At 47.0% G+C, this 18,656-nt stretch overlaps 1 protein-coding gene across 3 annotated transcripts in view; it reads left to right on the top strand.

Moving 5' to 3' along the window:
- Positions 1–27: 27 nt before the first annotated feature.
- Positions 28–18,656, top strand: part of CRTC3 (CREB regulated transcription coactivator 3) — a 157,619-nt gene continuing 138,990 nt past the window's right edge. For all 3 annotated transcript variants that reach the window (XR_015252950.1, XR_015252949.1, XM_086711627.1), the window contains exons 1-2: positions 28–334; positions 12,575–12,673. Coding sequence is in view for 1 of the 3 variants with exons in the window: in XM_086711627.1 (XP_086567753.1) it covers positions 203–334; positions 12,575–12,673 (231 nt within the window). In the remaining 2 variants the exon portion in view is untranslated. The remainder of the gene's footprint in view (positions 335–12,574; positions 12,674–18,656) is intronic.

Here is an 18,656-nt window from a genome sequence, read left to right as displayed (position 1 = left end):
GCGGGGCCGGCCGCGCGGGGGCGGACCTCGGCGCGCTCCCGGCCGCTCGCTGGCTGTGGGGCCGCGGCGGCTCCTCTGCCGGGTCGCGCCGGAGGACGGGCCTTCGGGCGGCGGCTCGGGCGGCCTGCGGACGGACGCGCGGGCCGAGGCGCAGGCCCCGCGCCCGCCGTCTCCCCCTCCCGCCGGGCCCCGGGCCCGCGCCATGGCCGCCTCGCCGGGCTCCGGCAGCGCCAACCCGCGGAAGTTCAGTGAGAAGATCGCGCTGCACACGCAGCGGCAGGCCGAGGAGACGCGGGCCTTCGAGCAGCTCATGACCGACCTCACCCTGTCGCGGGTGAGGGCCCCGGGGGCGCGGGCGGCGGCGGCGGCAGCGGCGGCGGGGCCGCGCGGGGGAGCGGGGCCGGCGCGGCCGCGGCCTCGGCGCTTCCCCCGCCCGCCGGCCCCTGGCGCGGCCCCGCGGAGGCGGGAGGGCGGCGGCGCGAGGGCGGCCTGAGGGGGAGGGCGAACGGAGCCCCGGGAGGAAATCACCAACGGCTCGGAGGCGGGCGGCGCGGCTTCGCGGGGCTCCGCACATCCTCCGCCAGCCAGCGCCTGTGGCCGGCGGGGCGGGGAGGGCCGCGGGGCCCGGGGAGGGGTGGGGGAGCCGCGGGGGTGGGCCTGGGGGAGGGGGGGGCGCATCGCGTGCGAAGGAGGCTTCCCTCTCCGCTCCGCGGAGGTGCCTTCTCGGCCCGCTGTACTGCGCTCGGCCCGGATGTGTTAGGAGGGCTGGCAAGGTGCACGGCGTCGCTGGTGACGGAGGAGGGTCCAGGAGGAATGAGCAAGGCGCGAGCCGAGACAAACACCCGGAGGTTGGGAAACTGCGGAGTGAGGCAGTGGAGGATGGAGAGCCAAGAGGAGTGTCCGCGCAGGGCCGCGGGGAGGAGGGTCCGCGGGAGCCGGCGAGGCCTTGAGGCCCCCGAGTGCTGACCTTGAAGGACCGTCGCGAGCACCGCGGAGGATCTGCAGATGCGGGGCGGGCTGGACGCCGAGCTGGGGGCCGAGCGGCTGCGCTGCGGGTCCCCCGCTCACTTCAGCTGCAGACACGTTGTTTTTTTGGCCAGTACGGTGTTTGGGGAAACTTCTTGAATATGTTGCCAGAAGTTTTTAATTGGGACATTTTCATATCGAATCAATCTTTCTTTTCTTTTTCTTCCTTTCTCTCTTTCTTTCTCTTCCTTTCATTTTCTTTCTCTCTTTCACTCTTTTTCTTTTTTCTCTTCCTTTCTCTTTTTTTCTATCTCTTCCTTTCTTTTTCTTTTCCTTTCTCTTTTTTTCTTCCGTCCTCTCTTTTTTCCTTTCTTTCTTTCTCTTCCTTTCTCTCTCTTTTTCTCCTTTTTCTTCCTTTTTCTTTCCCTCCCTCCCTCCCTTCCTTCCCTCCTTCTTCCCTCCCCAGTCTCTCCCCTCTTTTTCTTCTTTCCATTTCTGTGTATATTTCTATTTCTTAAAAAAAATTTTTTTAAACATTTATTCATTTTTGAGAGTGAGAGAGACAGAGCTTGAGTAGGGGAGGGGCAGAGAGAGAGGGAGACACAGAATCTGAAGCAGGCTCCAGGCTCTGAGCTGTCAGCACAGAGCCCAACACGGGGCTCGAGCTCATGGGGCTCGAACTCATGGACCGTGAGATCACGACCTGAGCTGAAATTGGACGCTTAACCAACTGAGCCACTCAGGTGCCCCTCTGTGTCTGTCTGTGTCTATGTCAATTTAAAATTAGGAGACCTGGTAGCAGTTATCCTGAATCCCCATATGACATCTATCGGCTGGAGCTGGGTGGTGGTTGCCCCTCAACTGGGGCACAAATTCTCGAGTTGGTCAGGTTCACACCACACCCTGTCATGAGCTCCCACACCAAAGCTGGGTGTCATTTGCCACTTACCATATTTTTTATGGTGTTTTCTTTTAGTGAGGCGAAAGGGAAATGAAATATTCCTTATACTTACATTTTTATGCTAAGAAAAATATACAAAGAGAGAAAGAAGGCCGAGGGTTTCAATAATTTTTTTTCTCATGCCCTGGCCAGCTTCCCTCGTTTATTATCTGCCTGGTTTCCACAGGCGTATACATGTGTGACCTTGGTTAGACTCAGGAGTGAGCATGATGAACTCAGAGCCCTTGGAGAATGGTTGGGTGAAAGCTGAGGTTTACTGCTGGGATGTGTGTGTTATGTGTTGTTTAGATACATAAAGTATGTGCACAAATACATGCCCTCTGCATGTCTGTAGAGCTAGAGTTGGTGCAGTCTCTCACCCAGTTCATGAATCCTCTTTAAAGCACTCCTGATAGGGGTGCCTGGCTGGCTCAGTTGGAGCCTGCGACTCTTGAACTCAAGGTTGTTAGTTCCGGCCTCACATTGGGTGTAAAGATTACGTTAAAAAAATAAAAATAATAAAAATAAAGGGTTCCTGATAGATGAAGCCATGAGTAATGTATAGACTCTTTTTTTAATGTATTTACTTACATATTCATGTATTTATGTGTTTATTTACATATTTACAAGTTTATGTATTTATTTTGAGAGAGAATGTGCGTGCACGAGCAGGGGAGAGGCAGAGACAGAGACACACAGAGAGAGAGAGAGAGAGAGAGAGAGAGAGAGAGAGAGAATCCCAAGCAGGCTCCTTGCTGTCATCCCAGACCAGACCATGAGATCATGACCTGAGCTGAAACCAGGAGTCGGATAGTCAACCAACCGAGCCACCAAGGCATCCCTGTATAGACTTTTTAAGGCAAATTTTTTTTCACAGACCCTCCATGTTCATTTAAATGAGTTTGGTTATGTTACTTAAAAATAATTCAAACATAAACTTATACGTAAAGTCCTTTGATTATAGTTGTGGTTCAATCATAACTAAAAGATGTGCACAGAACAAATTCACTCAGCGTTAAAAATGCAGTAAATTCGAATTAACATCATTAATTTGATACGATAAATGCTAATTTGCCAAACTCAGTTGAAGCTCTCAGTATGAATATGATGCTAACCCCTAATAATTCAGATTTTCTTGGGTTAAACGAGGCTGGTCAGGTGTGCTCCATGGGACAGCTCAGTTCACCCACTACTTTCCTCTGTTCTGATCACTACAAAATTATGATGTCACTTTTCCCTTTACCTGGGACAGTACATCATGTACATGTTAGTTCCTCCTGTGTTCTTTCTCTGCTATCAGTTCACATAAAGTAATACTACTTGGGTTCACCGTGTTTATTTTTTTTGTATATGTTAAAAAAAAATTTATGAGTAATCTCTATGCCAACCTGGGGCTTGAACTCACAACCCTGAGATCAAGAGTTGCCTGCTGTACAGACTGAGCCAGCCAGCCGTCCCAGGTCCAATGTGTTTATAATACAAAGGCAAATGATAACACTGGATTTGCTGGGGGATATTTGCTTATTTAAAAATTTTAAGGATTATTTTCATAATGAAATTCACAAAACTGAACACTTCTCATAGGGAACTCTTAGATTCCTGAAGTATATGTCTATAAACCTTCAAGGGTCCAAAGATCCCAGATGGAGAAGAATCCGTCTAGTTCATTATCGGTCACTGGATGACAGATGTACTGACTTTCCCATGGCATGGCATTTCCCATTTTTCCATCAGCCCATGGCAGAATGGATAATCAATGTAGGTACTCTTTCCTCTCTGAGCCTGGGCTGCTCTTCAAGGCATTCTCTGCACAATCAGAGCCAGTCCTTCAGAGTTGGAGTTAAGTCTTACTTGCCTCGTCGGCGGGATAGACTAGATTATGGAGTATTTTTCACTCTAGCTGTAGGGGCTCGGCCTTACTAGGAAGCAATGGGAATATTTGGAGAAGAGAATGCTATGGGAGGGTTGCTTTAGTCGCAGCCCTTGGGATGGTAGGAAGGATTCACACGTGGATCCTGGTATGCCTGGAAAGAGACCGTTTCTTTTTTCATTCATTCGTCAGTACTGGAGTACCCGCCGTGGTTGATGGGATGGGGGGTGGAGGCTAAGACTTGGCGCCTTGCTTCAAAGGTCTTATTAATTTGTTCATCAGATGCTTACCGTATCCCTGGTGTGTGCCATAGATGAGGATGGACGCAGGGCATATCATGGCCAGCAAGCAAAACGCAGTCTCCTCATGGATTTTAGGGTTTAATGGAGAAGATATTCCTGTGACAAGTCAGGACACGTTTTGATGAATATGGCAGAAAGGGAAGCAGATGTAGTTGTGGGAATGGATGGACAGAGTCCTCACCGCTTCTAGTGGCCTAAAGGATTAGTGGGGTTGGGGTAGCCATTTGAGGGTATGTGCTTGTGTGTTGAGGGAGAGAGAATGTTTCAGGTCTAGGGAACAGAGGCCCAGCGAGGGGACAAAGATGGTGATCTGAGCTGAGGCATTCACAGGGATCAGATGGTAGAGACAGGACATGAGACTTGATCCTAAGGACAATGGCGAGTCAAGGAAGGGGTTGACGTAGGGGCGATTTGCGATGCCTCTAGCTCCAGGATCGTGGATAGAACAGCGGAGAAGGTGGCAGAGAAAGCATTTGGAGGTCATGATAGTCCAGGAGATGTGATGATGGCCTTGACACTAGGGGGGAGCAAGAGGAAGGCAGAGAGGTGAACAGATCGATACTTTATAGGAGCTAGAAATGACCAGATTTGGCAAATGGACGATCCTCAGCTTTCAGACTTGAGCCATTTCCGGGTATCCTCTAGAAAGGGGGGCAGCACTGGTGAGAGCAGACGCTTCACTGTCAGGAGATGGTGAGCGTGAGGTGCCTGTGAAGCACGTAAGTAGAGATGGCCCCGCAGGCCGTTGTTTACATGGTCCTGAAGCCACATGAGGATCTCCGAATAAGGGGGGGGAAGTCTGGACCAGTGACAGAAGTATGGGGACCTTTGGTGTGTAGTCGTAGGAGTAGATTCAGCCACCTGGGAAGAATTTCAAGAACACGTCTTGCAAATTGGTGAACTAAACTCTAATTTGACCCTTGCAAGGGTAGAAAGGTGTACGTGTGCCCAAATGTGTCTTTTTTTTTTTTTTTTTTTTTTTTTTTTTGAGACAGAGAGAGACAGAGCATGAACAGGGGAGGGGAAGAGAGAGAGGGAGACACAGAATCTGAAACGGGCTCCAGGCTCTGAGCTGTCAGCACAGAGCCCGACGCGGGGCTCGAACCCACGGACTGTGAGATCATGACCTGAGCTGAAGTCGGACGCTTAACCGACTGAGCCACCCAGGCGCCCCATCTTTTTTTTTTTTTTTTTAAGTTTATTTATTTATTTTGAGAGGGAGAGAGTGCGTGCACAAATGGGGGAGGGGCAGAGAGCAAGGGAGAGAGAGAGAATCTCAAGCAGGCTGTGCCCCACGGTCAGTGCTGAGCCCAATGTGGGGTTCGAAGTCAGGAACCGTGAGATCGTGACCTGAGCCAAAGTCGGATGCTTAGCCAGCCAAGCCACCCGGGTGCCCCCAAGTGTGTTTTTTTAAAAAAAAAGAATCAGGAGCAACAGTGAATATTGGGATTTGACATCAAAGTCAGGATGCTGGCTTCTTTTGAAAAATGAAATCATCTAATGACACTCCCCCTACGTTTCTGCCTGGAGCCCCGCCCGCAGTGGCTTCCCCCAGCAGAAGGGGCATGTGACATACGTGCTCCTCAGTTTGCCATCGTCCGCACTGCTCCCTGCGGTGCTCCTCACAGTGACCCCTGCCGCTTCACGTCTCTTCCGCGCTTGGCGCCTGCAGGCGTTTGGGGTTGTGAGGCCTGCTGTGGAGGGAGACGTGGACAGGCCCAGAGAAGCCCAAGGAGCCTAAAGGGAAGGTGGGGGAGGGGAGCCAGCAAAGAAGACGGAAGAGCAGCCAGAGGGGGAAAAGCGAGAATGTCAACCAGCTGAGCCCGGTGCTGCTGCCTCGGTCTGACATGATGAGGGACGCGTCGTTTGGTCCAGTCAGGTGGGGCGGTCGCTGGTAATCTTGGCGAGAGGCCCTGCATTCACGGGGTGCTGGTTGGAAAGGAGGCTGGGAGGCGCTGAGGACCAAACGGAAGGAAAGAGGACTGCAGACTTGTTCCAGAAGTTTGACTTTGAAGGACAACATGTAGTTTTGACACACCGCAGGGTAAACACAGCCCATCAGCCTGGAGCGCTCTTTTAGTTTGAATGTTGGGGGAGAATCATCTTTGTGTTGAAAGCAAACAAATATTGGACGTGTTCTGTAAGCAGTGAGGCCTCTAAGGCGGAGTAAAGACTAGACATACTGGATTGGGGCTAAATATTGAGCGCTGTCTGTTTGCCAGGTACTGACTGTGCTGACTCCTTTACATTCGTTATCTCGGATGGTTTTCACAAAGACCCTATGGGGTGGGTATCCAGAATATCCTTTATTTTACAGATGAGCAAGCAGGCTGGAGAGGTGCAGTTGCACGGCTGGTTAGTGGCAGGGCTGGGGTTTGGATGTGGCTGCTCCGCTGAGTGTGTCCTCGACTGCTTTCGTCCCCCATCCGGAGGTCTAATTGCACTGGCAGCCTGTGTCGAAAACACTTTCCCCATTGAACTGCCACGATCCTTTTGTCAAAAATCAACTGGGAAAAACAAAAATTCAACTGGCCAGATACCGTGTGGGTCTGTTTTCGGACTCCCTCTTCTGTGTCGTTGACCTGCACATCCCTCTTCTTGACAGTAGCACTCCCCCTGGGTGACTGCGGCTTTGTAGTAAGTCTTGAAGTGAGGTAACTTCAGTCTTCCAACTTTGCTCTTACAAAAAATTTTTTTAATGTTCATTTATTTTTGAGAGAGAGAGAGACTGAGCGTGAGTGATGGAGGGGCAGAGAGACACGTGCACACACACAGAATCCAAAGCAGGATCGGGGCTCTGAGCCATCAGCGCAGAGCCCGACATGGGGCTCAAACCCACGAACCGTGAGATCATGACCTGAGCGGAAATAGGATGCTTAACTGACGGAGCCACCCAGGCGCCCCTACTTTGCTCTTTTGAGAAATTGCTTTGGGGTGCCTGGGTGGCTCCGTCGGTTAAGCGTCCGACTTCGCCTCAAGTCATGATCTCGCATTTCATGAGTTCGAGCCCCGCATCGGGCTCTGTGCTGACAGCTCAGAGCCTAGAGCCTGCTTTGCGCCCCTCCCCTGCTCATGCTCTGTCTCTCTCTGTCTCAGAAACAAATAAACAGTAACAAAATTTTTTTTAAATCGCTTTGACTACTGTAGGTCGGTCATTTGCACATCCATAAGTTTTAGGATTCTTTTGTCAGTTTCTATAAAAAGGCCTGCTGGGCTTGTGTTTGGGATCGATTGTTGGGAGACTTGGATCTCATTTCATGTAGACATTGAAGGGCGGTCCACCCAAGTGTGTGACTGTAGGCTAAGGGTCGCTGACTTAAGTTACAGGGTGAGGCATGTAGGGAAAAGGAGTGGAGGAGCCAGGAATGAGGTAAGTGGTAGCCGATCTCGGGCCACAGTCGAGGAATGGTAGGGTGCCATGAGGTCTTGGGCAAACAGGATAACCCAAGCCCTGTGCGGGGGGAGCAGCCACTTCTCAGCTGCATGCATTGTGGCCACGCAAGAACGTACACTCAGCGTTGTTTGATCTTCCAGTCAAGAGAAGTTGGGAATCCAGATTTTTAAACAGTCTTCCAATGGGAAAATGAAAGTTTAAAGCATCGAGTGGGTCAGTATCCTGTGGGTCAGCCAGAACTCCCTAGGCTAAACATGGCCTCTGGCCTGCCAGTCTGTGACCTCTGCCTTAGGCTACTCATTCTTTGGTGCTCACTTTCGTTATTAGTAAGCATTATGGTGTGGAAGACCGTATCGAAGGTTCTTTCTAGGTCACTGACTCTATATTTCAAAAGAGGAAAATAGCCAAGTTACTCAAGGGTTTAGGAGGTAGTTGAGAACGTCAACGATGATAATACTTCGAGAGGTTGTCCGTGGCTTTACATTTTCTATCCCCCGTCACCTCTCTTTTCTCTCTGTGAAGTAGACAGCAGAATAATTTACCCAGCCAAGTGGGGGCTTCAGGTCACACAGGTCTTTCAACTCCAACCCCGGTACTCTTTTTACTGTGGCGCAAGTCTCTGAAGACCCTAGAATAGGCACTTGGGGATGGAGCCCACCCATGGGAGGCTGTGAGAGGGCCTTCAGCTCAGTAGAAGGCAGGTCTCCAGCTAGATTCAGAACTTAGCCTGTTGCAGTGCTAAGGCTTTCGCGTAAGAGTCAAAGCCTTTGTGAGAACTCTCTGGAGGCAAGAACTTTGGCATGTGTTCATCTTAGTAGGACAGTGCCTGGCATGGTGACCCACACAGTGAAAAGTTTTTGTGTAAGCGAATAAGTGGATGGATTGATGGAAGAAGGAATCAAAGGCTTTAGATCAAGGGGTCCAAGAGTTTTGTCTAGAGAATATCAAGGATAGAGAGTCACGTGCTTCTGGTAAGAGTTTCGAGAACGTTAAGATCAAAAGCAGAGACTTTATTCTTGTAACTCAGCTGATGGATGGAAAAGGCTCGCTATGTCCTTCCTCCTCCTCATATTTGGCTCTCAGATCTGGGTTTTGATGAAAAGATTACAACTGCTTCCCAGTGCAGTATGTTTGAGAAAGCAGATACTGTGGGTTTAAGGAAGTTAAGGCCACCAAGGGGTTTTGTATGCCTTTAAAACTTCCAACCAGATACAGGCTTTTATCTTTTGGGGATGCGCATTGAAATATAGAACGATACGACGTCTGGATTTCTTTCCGTGAGGGGCGGCACGGGTAGTGGAGCTGGCAAAGATAAATCAAGACTGGACATAAGATAATCGTGGAAGCTGGATAGATGGGATTTCATTGTACCCATCTCTATTTTGTATATATTTGAAATTTTTTATAATAAATATGAAAACCAAACAAAATCAGAGAGCTTCATAGGGCCAGTGATGCTTTTTTTTTTTTTTTTTTAAATCTTATTTATTTTCAGAGAGAGAAGAGAGTGAGTGAGCAGGGGAGGGGCGGAGACAGAGGGAGACAGAGAATCCCAAGTAGGCTCCACACTGTCAGCTCAGAGCCTGACGCGGGGCTCGAACTCATGAAATTGCGAGATCATGACCTGAGCCAAAATCAAGAACCAGACTCTTACCTGACTGAGCCATCCCGGCGACCCCCCAGTGGTGCTTTTGATCCATCAAACTTCACTTTTCTCTGAGCTTGTAAATAGTATGATCATCGAGAGAAATGAACAATGGAAGGGACCACAGCACCTAGAAAAATGTGGGTTTTGAGATAGCTATAGCTTGGCCTCTTCTAGCTGTGTGCCCTCAGGCAAATGGTGAACTTTCCTAAGTCTGGGTCCCCAGGTCTGTAAGAGCAGGATAATACGAGCTTGGTGGTTGTGGGGAGGGTTAGGGATGAAAGGAGCAGAACACCTGAGGACGGCATCTGGCTCATCGCAGGGGCTCTTATCTGGCAGTTTTCATTACTATCAAAGGGCCTAATAATGAAAGGGTAAAAAACCTGCTTGGGGGTTCCCACCTACGGTTTCTTCCCTGTGTGAATTCTACGTGCCGTGGGTTCTACAACCTCAAAGGTCGTTTATTATTTTAGAAACAGAACCTTAAAGACCAAATGGGACCACCTTGGGGTTTTCAAGACCTGTAACCAGTTCACTGCCTTTGGATATGAAGCAAGGAAGAGTTCGCAGAAGGAAGTGAAAACAGCGGGGTGCCATTTGATAGCTGTCGAATCTGCCTTCATCTTTGCCCCAGTTAATGACCATCTTCAGTGTTAGTGAGTTTTGTTTGTGATAAACTGTTTCCTCACATACGCATGGGTACACCCCTTGGGAAATCATTGTGGCATTATGTATCGAGAGCCAGCTAAAGGCCCATACCCAGAGACTTAGTACTCACTCTTTGGCATGTGTTCTAAAGAAATGATGCAGAAGAAGAAATTCTGTATGGCCGTTCAAAAAGATTAACATCACAGAAAAGGGGCACCTGGGTGGCTCAGTCGGATGAGCGTCCGACTTCGGCTCAGGCCATGGTCTCACGGGTCGTGAGTTCGAGCCCCGCGTCGGGCTCTGTGCTAACAAACACCTCAGAGCCTGGAGCCCGCTTCGGATTCTGCGTCTCCCTCTCTCTCTCTCTCTCTCTCTCTCTCTCTCTCTCTCTCTCTCTCTCTCTGCCCCTCCCCTGCTCATGCTCTGTCTCTCAAAAATAAATAAATGTTAAAAAAAATTTTTTTTAAATATCACAGAAAAAAGTTAAGATGTAGGCATGAAAGATTGTGGCTATGATTACCACTGTGCAGCTATTATACATGTAGATGGAGACAAGAGCACGTAGAAGGGAAAACAGCTAATGTGTTAGAGTCACTGAGTGTGGCTTAGATTTCCTTTAAGAAATTCTTTTATTGGGGCGCCTGGGTGGCGCAGTCGGTTAAGCGTCCGACTTCAGCCAGGTCACGATCTCGCGGTCCGTGAGTTCGAGCCCCGCGTCAGGCTCTGGGCTGATGGCTCAGAGCCTGGAGCCTGTTTCCGATTCTGTGTCTCCCTCTCTCTCTGCCCCTCCCCCGTTCATGCTCTGTCTCTCTCTGTCCCAAAAATAAATAAAAAAAAAAAAAAAGAAAAGAAAAGAAAAAAAATTAAAAAAAAAAGAAATTCTGGCACAAAAACAGACACATAGACCAATGGAATAGAATAGAAACCCCAGAACTAGACCCACAAACGTATGGCCAACTAATCTTTGACAAAGCAGGAAAGAACATCCAATGGAAAAAAGACAGTCTCTTTAACAAATGGTGCTGGGAGAACTGGACAGCAACATGCAGAAGGTTGAAACTAGACCACTTTCTCACACCATTCACAAAAATAAACTCAAAATGGATAAAGGACCTGAATGTGAGACAGGAAACCATCAAAACCTTAGAGGAGAAAGCAGGAAAAGACCTCTCTGACCTCAGCCGTAGCAATCTCTTACTCGACACATCCCCAAAGGCAAGGGAATTAAAAGCAAAAGTGAATTACTGGGACCTTATGAAGATAAAAAGCTTCTGCACAGCAAAGGAAACAACCAACAAAACTAAAAGGCAACCAACGGAATGGGAAAAGATATTTGCAAATGACATATCGGACAAAGGGCTAGTATCCAAAATCTATAAAGAGCTCACCAAACTCCACACCCGAAAAGCAAATAACCCAGTGAAGAAATGGGCAGAAAACATGAATAGACACTTCTCTAAAGAAGACATCCGGATGGCCAACAGGCACATGAAAAGATGTTCAGCGTCGCTCCTTATCAGGGAAATACAAATCAAAACCACACTCAGGTATCACCTCACGCCAGTCAGAGTGGCCAAAATGAACAAATCAGGAGACTATAGATGCTGGAGAGGATGTGGAGAAACGGGAACCCTCTTGCACTGTTGGTGGGAATGCAAATTGGTGCAGCCGCTCTGGAAAGCAGTGTGGAGGTTCCTCAGAAAATTAAAAATAGACCTACCCTATGACCCAGCAATAGCACTGTTAGGAATTTATCCAAGGGACACAGGAGTACTGATGCATAGGGGCACTTGTACCCCAATGTTCATAGCAGCACTCTCAACAATAGCCAAATTATGGAAAGAGCCTAAATGTCCATCAACTGATGAATGGATAAAGAAATTGTGGTTTATATACACTATGGAATACTACGTGGCAATGAGAAAAAATGAAATATGGCCTTTTGTAGCAACGTGGATGGAACTGGAGAGTGTGATGCTAAGTGAAATAAGCCATACAGAGAAAGACAGATACCATATGGTTTCACTCTTATGTGGATCCTGAGAAACTTAACAGGAACCCATGGGGGAGGGGAAGGAAAAAAAAGAGGTTAGAGTGGGAGAGAGCCAAAGCATAAGAGACTGTTGAGAACTGAGAGCAAACTGAGGGTTGATGGGGGGTGGGAGGGAGGAGAGGGTGGGTGATGGGTATTGAGGAGGGCACCTTTTGGGATGAGCACTGGGTGTTGTATGGAAACCAATTTGACAATAAATTTCATATATAAATAAAAAAAAAATTCTTTTATTGCCGTTAAAGATTGTGCCTGCACACCTACACACGTACTCAAAGGCCTTGCAGAGACTTCACTATCACGGTGCGTGGGACATTTGGAACGTGGGTAAATTCTTCCCCCAAAATAGGCTAGTCAAACATCGGAAAGTGGGGTACCTGGGTGGTTCAGTCGGTTAAGCGTCCAACTTCAGCTCAGGTCATGATCTCACAGTTTGTGGGTTCGAGCTCCGCATTGAGCTCTTCTGCTGTCGGCACAGATCCTCTCTCTCTCTCTCTCTCTGCCCCTCTCTGGCTTGCTCTCTCTCAAAAATAAATATTAAAAAAAAAAGAATTTTTTTAGTGGAATTTAGTGGAATACTATTTAAAAAGAATCAGAAAGCACTGGAAACCTGAAGGTTTCAGGTAGGAAAAGGTAGAAGAGGAATCGAAACCAAGACTTTCACTCTTGAACCATTTTACTACAAAACACCGCACATCGATGCTCCTCTCAGATCTTTGCTGTCCTGTCTCACCCGTCTTGAAATCTCTTTGTTTCCAGGTCCAATTTCAGAAGTTTCAGCAGCTCCGCCTTACGCAGTACCACGGAGGATCCTTACCAAACGTGAGCCAGCTGCGGAGCAGCGTGCCAGAGTTCCAGGTACCTCCAGATACTTCCTTTCTTCAGGCTGAAGCGAGTGTAAAAAAAAAAAAAAAAAAAAAAAAAGATAGATAGAGGTTGTCCTTACAAAGATGAGATCTTGAAGGAACTGCAAGTTCAGTGTTCTTCTGGGAAGTTGACCATTCTTTTTCCTAGTTCCTGCAGCATGAGATAGTGTTATCTCACGGGCCAGCGGTCTAAGGCTGCCCTGTCCGGTAGAGACATGCTGTGAGCCACATGCGTAATTCAAACCTTTCTAGGAGCCACGTTAAAGAAAGAGAAACAGGTGTCGTTAATTTCAGTATTGTTTAAATGACTTAGTTATTTAACCAGTATATCAGAAATGTCACGTCAACACAGAAGCAGCACAACAAACACAAAGGAGATATGTCACGTTCTTTTTTAAATCAGTCTTTGAAACCTGATGGGTGCTGTATACTTACAGCCCATCTCCGTTCAGACTCGCCATAGTTCACTGCTTTCATGTGATGGTTTTCGGCCGTCTTGGACGGTACGGACCTAAGGCACAGATACGTGGTGTCTTTTGCACTTAGATTAGTGCAAGGTCATAGGGTGCTCCAATCACTCATATCCAGTGGAGAGTCTTGTACAGAACAACGTGGAATTGATACTTCAGACAGTAGTGTGGGATGCTGTTGTTAAGATCCAAGTGAGAATTACTTAGGTACCCTAGTCTCTGAGAAACCAGAAGAAGCCTGTCGTTCCAATTAGACAATTTAAGATTTGGTGTTCAAGTTGGGATATAAACTTTAAGACAGAGCATACATTGATTTATTTGAGCGACTCCCATTTTCAAAGTGCTGTCGTCTTTCTTTGTTGTAAAAGCCGGGCTCACTTGTTTGATGATGTCCCATAAGGCAAAAGTATTCTTTAAAATGGAGACTTCCATTTGATCAAATGGGAGTGCTAATAGGAGTTCTTAAATATAATGGTTATTAGAAAAAGTATAATATGATCATATTTGTGCCTTATTACACTGGAGTCTTGTCTTTACCATATTGATATGGAATCTCACTATAGTGTTGCCTGTATTTTGGGATCTGCCTCTATAGATCACATGCTCTTCTACATGGGCCTACTGGATCATTCGGTGTTCAGATAAAGTAGATCTCTGCTTTATGCTGGATTTCTGGCTTCTGAAATCGTCTTTGTCGAGGTTTGCTGTGTTTGAGATCCTGATTTTGTGGTACTTTGTAGTCAACTTCAGAGGAATATAGAACTTCCCATCCTGCCCCTGCCCTGTTGCAAAGGGGAATGAATGGGATGAACTAACAGCCCTTGACCCTCTCAGGATTCTTTCTTTGGATACTTTCATTGCTTTGAAACAATCACAAATTTACAGAAAAATTGGAAGTTCAGTACAAATAACAAAAAAAATTTTTTTTCATGTTTTTATTTTATTTTTGATATATATATATAGAGAGAGAGAGAGAGAGCGAGTGTGTGCGCAAGCGGGGGAGGGGCAGAGAGGGAGAGGGAGACACAGAATCCGAAGCAGGTTCCAGGCCCTGAGCTGTCCGCACAGAGCCCGATGCGGGGCTCAAACTCTTGAACCGTGAGATCATGACCTGAGCCGAAGTCCGAGATTCAACCCACTGAGCCACCCAGGCGCCTGCACTTTTTTATTTTCTTTTTTTTACCCCTTGAGAGACTAAGTTGTGAACCTGATGCTCTATCAGCCCAGAGTATTTCACTGTGTATTTTCCTGTAAGCAAGGACGTCGTCACTCATAACCATGAGTGACATGAGCCATCATGTAACCATGAGTAACAGAGCCATCAAAATCAGAAAATTAACAGTGGAATGTTATTACCGCCTGATCCATAGACCCCGTTCACATGTGGTTTCACTGCATGGCCTATTACGGCCCTTCCTAGCAGGATCCAGTTCAGAATCACATGTGTTTAGTTATTGTCCTCAGTCTCCTTCAGTCTAGAACGGTTTTTCAGTCAGTCTTTTATCTTTGACATTAAAAATACGTTTTTTTTTGTTTGTTTGTTTGTTTTTTACTTTTGTGATCTGGCCACTTTTGAAGACCATTAGCCAGGAATTTTGTAGCATGTCCCTCATTTGGGGCTTGTCTGATGTTTCTTTGTGATCCAAGTCAGATTATGCGTCTTTGGCAGGAGTGGCACAGAATGATGCTGTTAACTGTGTCCCCTTGAGTGGGTGATTTTCTTTCGTCCTACCACTGATGGTGTTCACTTCTATCAGTTAAGGTGGAGTTTGTCCCATGCCTCTTTGCATTAAAGTTACTCATCCCCTTTGTAATGAACAGACGCTTTGTGAGGAGATACCATGTCCTGCTCCTTATCAGGCTTCCTTACATCTTTTTATTTATTTCTGAATATCCAGTTTTGCGGCTTCTTTAATTCAGTGGGTTAGTCTGTAACTATTAGTTACTTTGATGCCCGTATCATCCCCTGTTAGCCCAGTAGGAGCCTTCTTCCCAGGATTCTTGACAAATTGAGAAGAAAAAGGAATCCTAGGAATACAGATTTTAAAAGAAAACAGGTTTGTTTTAAGTAGGCTCCACACCCAGTGTGGGGCTTGAACTCATGGCCGGGAGATCAAGAGTCACGTGCCAACCAGGCGCCCCCAGATTTTTTTTTAAGTAAGCTTTTTTGAGGTGTAATTTGCCTACAATACGATTGGCCTATCTCAGGCATACAGGTCTGTGTTGTATAATCACCACCGTAGTCAAGATACAGAAGAGTTCCATCATCCCCCAGAAGTTCCTTCATGTCCCTTTGTAATCTGGCTCCACCCCCCACCTCCAGCCCCTGGAAACCACTGCTCTGCCGTTTAGCCTGTCCCAGCGTGTCCTATAAAGGGAATCAAAAGTGTGTAATTTTACAAGCTCTTCTTTCACTGAGCAGATCGCATTTGGGAAGCATCCACATTGTTGCATGAATGAGTTTACTAGAGCTGCCATGAGCTGGGGGGCTTACGACAGCAGAAGTCTAGTCTCTGAGGCTGGAAGTCTGAGATCAGGGTGTCGGTCGGGCCCTGCTCTCGCAAGGCTCCAGGGGAGAATCCTGCCTTGCCTCTTCCTAGCTTCTGTTGGTTCCTCGGTGTCCCTTGGCTTGCAGCTGCTCACTCTAGCCTCTGCCTCCTTCCCTCTGACCTTCCTGTTTGTAGGTGTCTCTGTGTCCAAAGCTCCCTCCCCCTTCTCTTTTAAAGACACCAGTCCCTGGATCAAGGGCCCACTCTAATCCAGTATGATCCCATTGTAGTCTGATTTTATCTGCGAAGATTCTGTTTCCAAGTAAGATCACATTCACAGGTACTGGGGATTCGGGCTTGAGCATATCTTTTCAGGGGAACATAATTAACTCCCTGCATTGCGTTTATCTGGAGTTTATTCCTTTTTATTGCTTTCTATTCCATTATATGGGGGCGCTAGGGTTCCGTTATCCTCTCATCAGTTCGGGCGTTTGGATTATTTCCACGCTTTGGCACTTGTGAATAAAGGTATTCACGTATAGTTTTTGTGTAAATACCTAGGAGTGGAACTGCTGGGTGACATGGCAGGTGCGGCTTCAACCTTATAAGAAGCTGCCAAACCGTCTTACAACGTGCCTGTGCTGTTTCACATTCCCACCAGGAGGTACAAGAGAGAGCCCCAGTGGTTCTGCCCTGCTTTCCAGCACTTCGTACTCCAATATTTCAGGGGTTTGTTTTTTGATCGTGGGAAAAACACAACATAAAATTTACCATCTTAACCATTTTTAAGTGTCCAGTTCGAGTACAGTGTCATCTATACAGTGTCAAGTATATTCACATGGTTGTGCAGCCAATCTCCAGAACATTTTCATGTTACACAACTGAAGCTCTGTCCCCATTAAACCACCACTCCCTGCTCCCTCCTCCCCGGGGCCCCCGTAACCACCACTGTCCTTTCAGCCTCTGAATTTGAGTGCTCCGGGCGCTTCGTGTCAGTGGAATCCTACAGTACTTGTCTTCTCCCGACTGGCTTATTTCACTTAGCAGGTGTCCTCAAGGCTCATCCGTATGGTAGCACGTGACAAGACTTCCATTTTATTCAAGGCACGGTAGCATTCCATCGTATGTATAGACACATTTTGTTTATCCGCTCACCCGTCACGGACATTCGGGTTGCTTCTACCTCTTGGCTACTGTGAATAACGCCACTGTGAACATTGGTGTGAAAACGTTTCTTAGAGACCCTGATTTCCGTTCTTCAGGGTGTGTCCTCAGAAGTGACCTTGCTGGATCAGATGGTAATTGGATTTTAAATATCTTGAGTAACAGCCATACCATTTTCCACCGTGTCCGCACCATTTTACGTTCTGCCCAGCCGTACACGAGGGTCCAGTTTGTCCACATCCTCGCCAACACTTGTCATTTTCTGTTTTTGTTTGTTTAATAGCGGTCGTCCTAATGGGTGTGAGGTGATGGAAGTTCAGTTTAAAAGATTTTTGTCGTTCTAGTGCATGTGTTGTGCTGTGCTGTCTTCTTCTTATTATTTCTTAATGTTTATTTTTGAGAGAGAGACAGTGAGAGTGCAAGCTGGGGAGGGGCAGACAGAGGAGGGGACAGAGGATCTGAAGAAGGCTCCCTGGGCCGACAGCACAGAGCCCGCCACTGGGCTTGAACTCGCCAACCATGAGATCACGACCTGAGCTGAAGCCAGATGCTCAACCAACTGAGCCGCGCAGGCGCCCCAAACTTTTGCCTAATTTTTCACTTGAGTTGCTCATTTCCCTATTACTGAGTTGTGAGAGTTCTTCATGTTTGGATGCCGTTTCCTTGGGAGATATGCATTTGCAGCTATTTTCTCCCTGTCTGTGGCTTATCTTCTTTTCCCAACAAAGTCTTGCAAAGCAGAAGTTTTTTTTTTTTTTTTTTTTTTTTTTAATGTTTATTTGTTTTTGAGAGAGAGGCAGAGCCCGAGCAAGGGAGGGGCAGAGAGAGGGAGACACAGAATCCAAAGCGGGCCCCAGGCTCCGAGCCGTCAGGACAGAGCCCGACACGGGGCTCGAACCCGCGAACTGTGAGATCATGACCTGAGCCGAAGTTGGACGCTTAACCGACTGAGCCCCCCAGGCGCCCCAGAAGTTTTTAATTTTGATGAAGTCCAGTTTATCAGTTCTGTCGTTTTATGACTTATGCCTTTCGTGTCTTATCTAAGAATTATTTGCTTAACTCAAGGTCACAAAGATGTTTTCCCTGTGTGTGCTTCTGGAAGTGTTATGGTTTTGGGTTGTACACCTAGGTATTTCAAGTTAATTTTTTTTTTTTTTAACATAGTACAAAGTACGGGTTGAAGACCACTCTCTTTGCCCGTGGATGTTGAATTGCGCCGGCATCATTTGTGAGAAGACTTTTCTTTCCCTATCGAATTGCCTTGGCATCTTTGTTGAAAATCGATGGACCATGTATGCGTGGGTCTCTGTTTCTAGACTCTATCTTCTGTTCCATTCATCTTCATATTCCTCATTTTGCTAATGCCATACTTTTAAAAAAATTAATATTGTAAAGATTCTATTTTTAAGTAATCTCTACGCCCAGTATGGGGCTTGAACCCACAGCCCCGCGATCAAGAGTCGCATGCTCTACTGACTGAGCCAGCCAGGCCCCTAATACCACATGTTCTTAAAAAATTGAGGTATAATTGACATGTAACGTTATATTAGTTTTAGGAGTAGAATGCAGTGATTTGATATTTGTATGTGTTGTAAAATGATCACTACAGTAAGACTAGTTAATTTCTGTCACCAAACAGAAAAAAAATTTTTTTTTATAATGAGAAATTAAGATTTACTCTCTTTAGTAACCTTCAAATAGGCAATACAGTTTTATTAACTGTAGTCACCATGCTGTACATTATGTCTTCATGACTTTATTTTACAACTAGAAATTTATACCCCTTGAGCTCCTTTACCCATCTTATTCCCTCCTTCCCCTTTTTAAGATTCCGTATATAAGTGGGATCCTC

This window comes from Puma concolor, chromosome B3 (genome assembly GCF_028749965.1).
Source record: "Puma concolor isolate L17-30 chromosome B3, mPumCon1.1.hap2, whole genome shotgun sequence".
NCBI classification, from domain to species: Eukaryota; Metazoa; Chordata; class Mammalia; order Carnivora; family Felidae; genus Puma; species Puma concolor.
The sequence above is the reverse complement of the archived record's forward strand: the minus strand, read 5'-3'. Positions and strand labels throughout refer to the sequence as shown.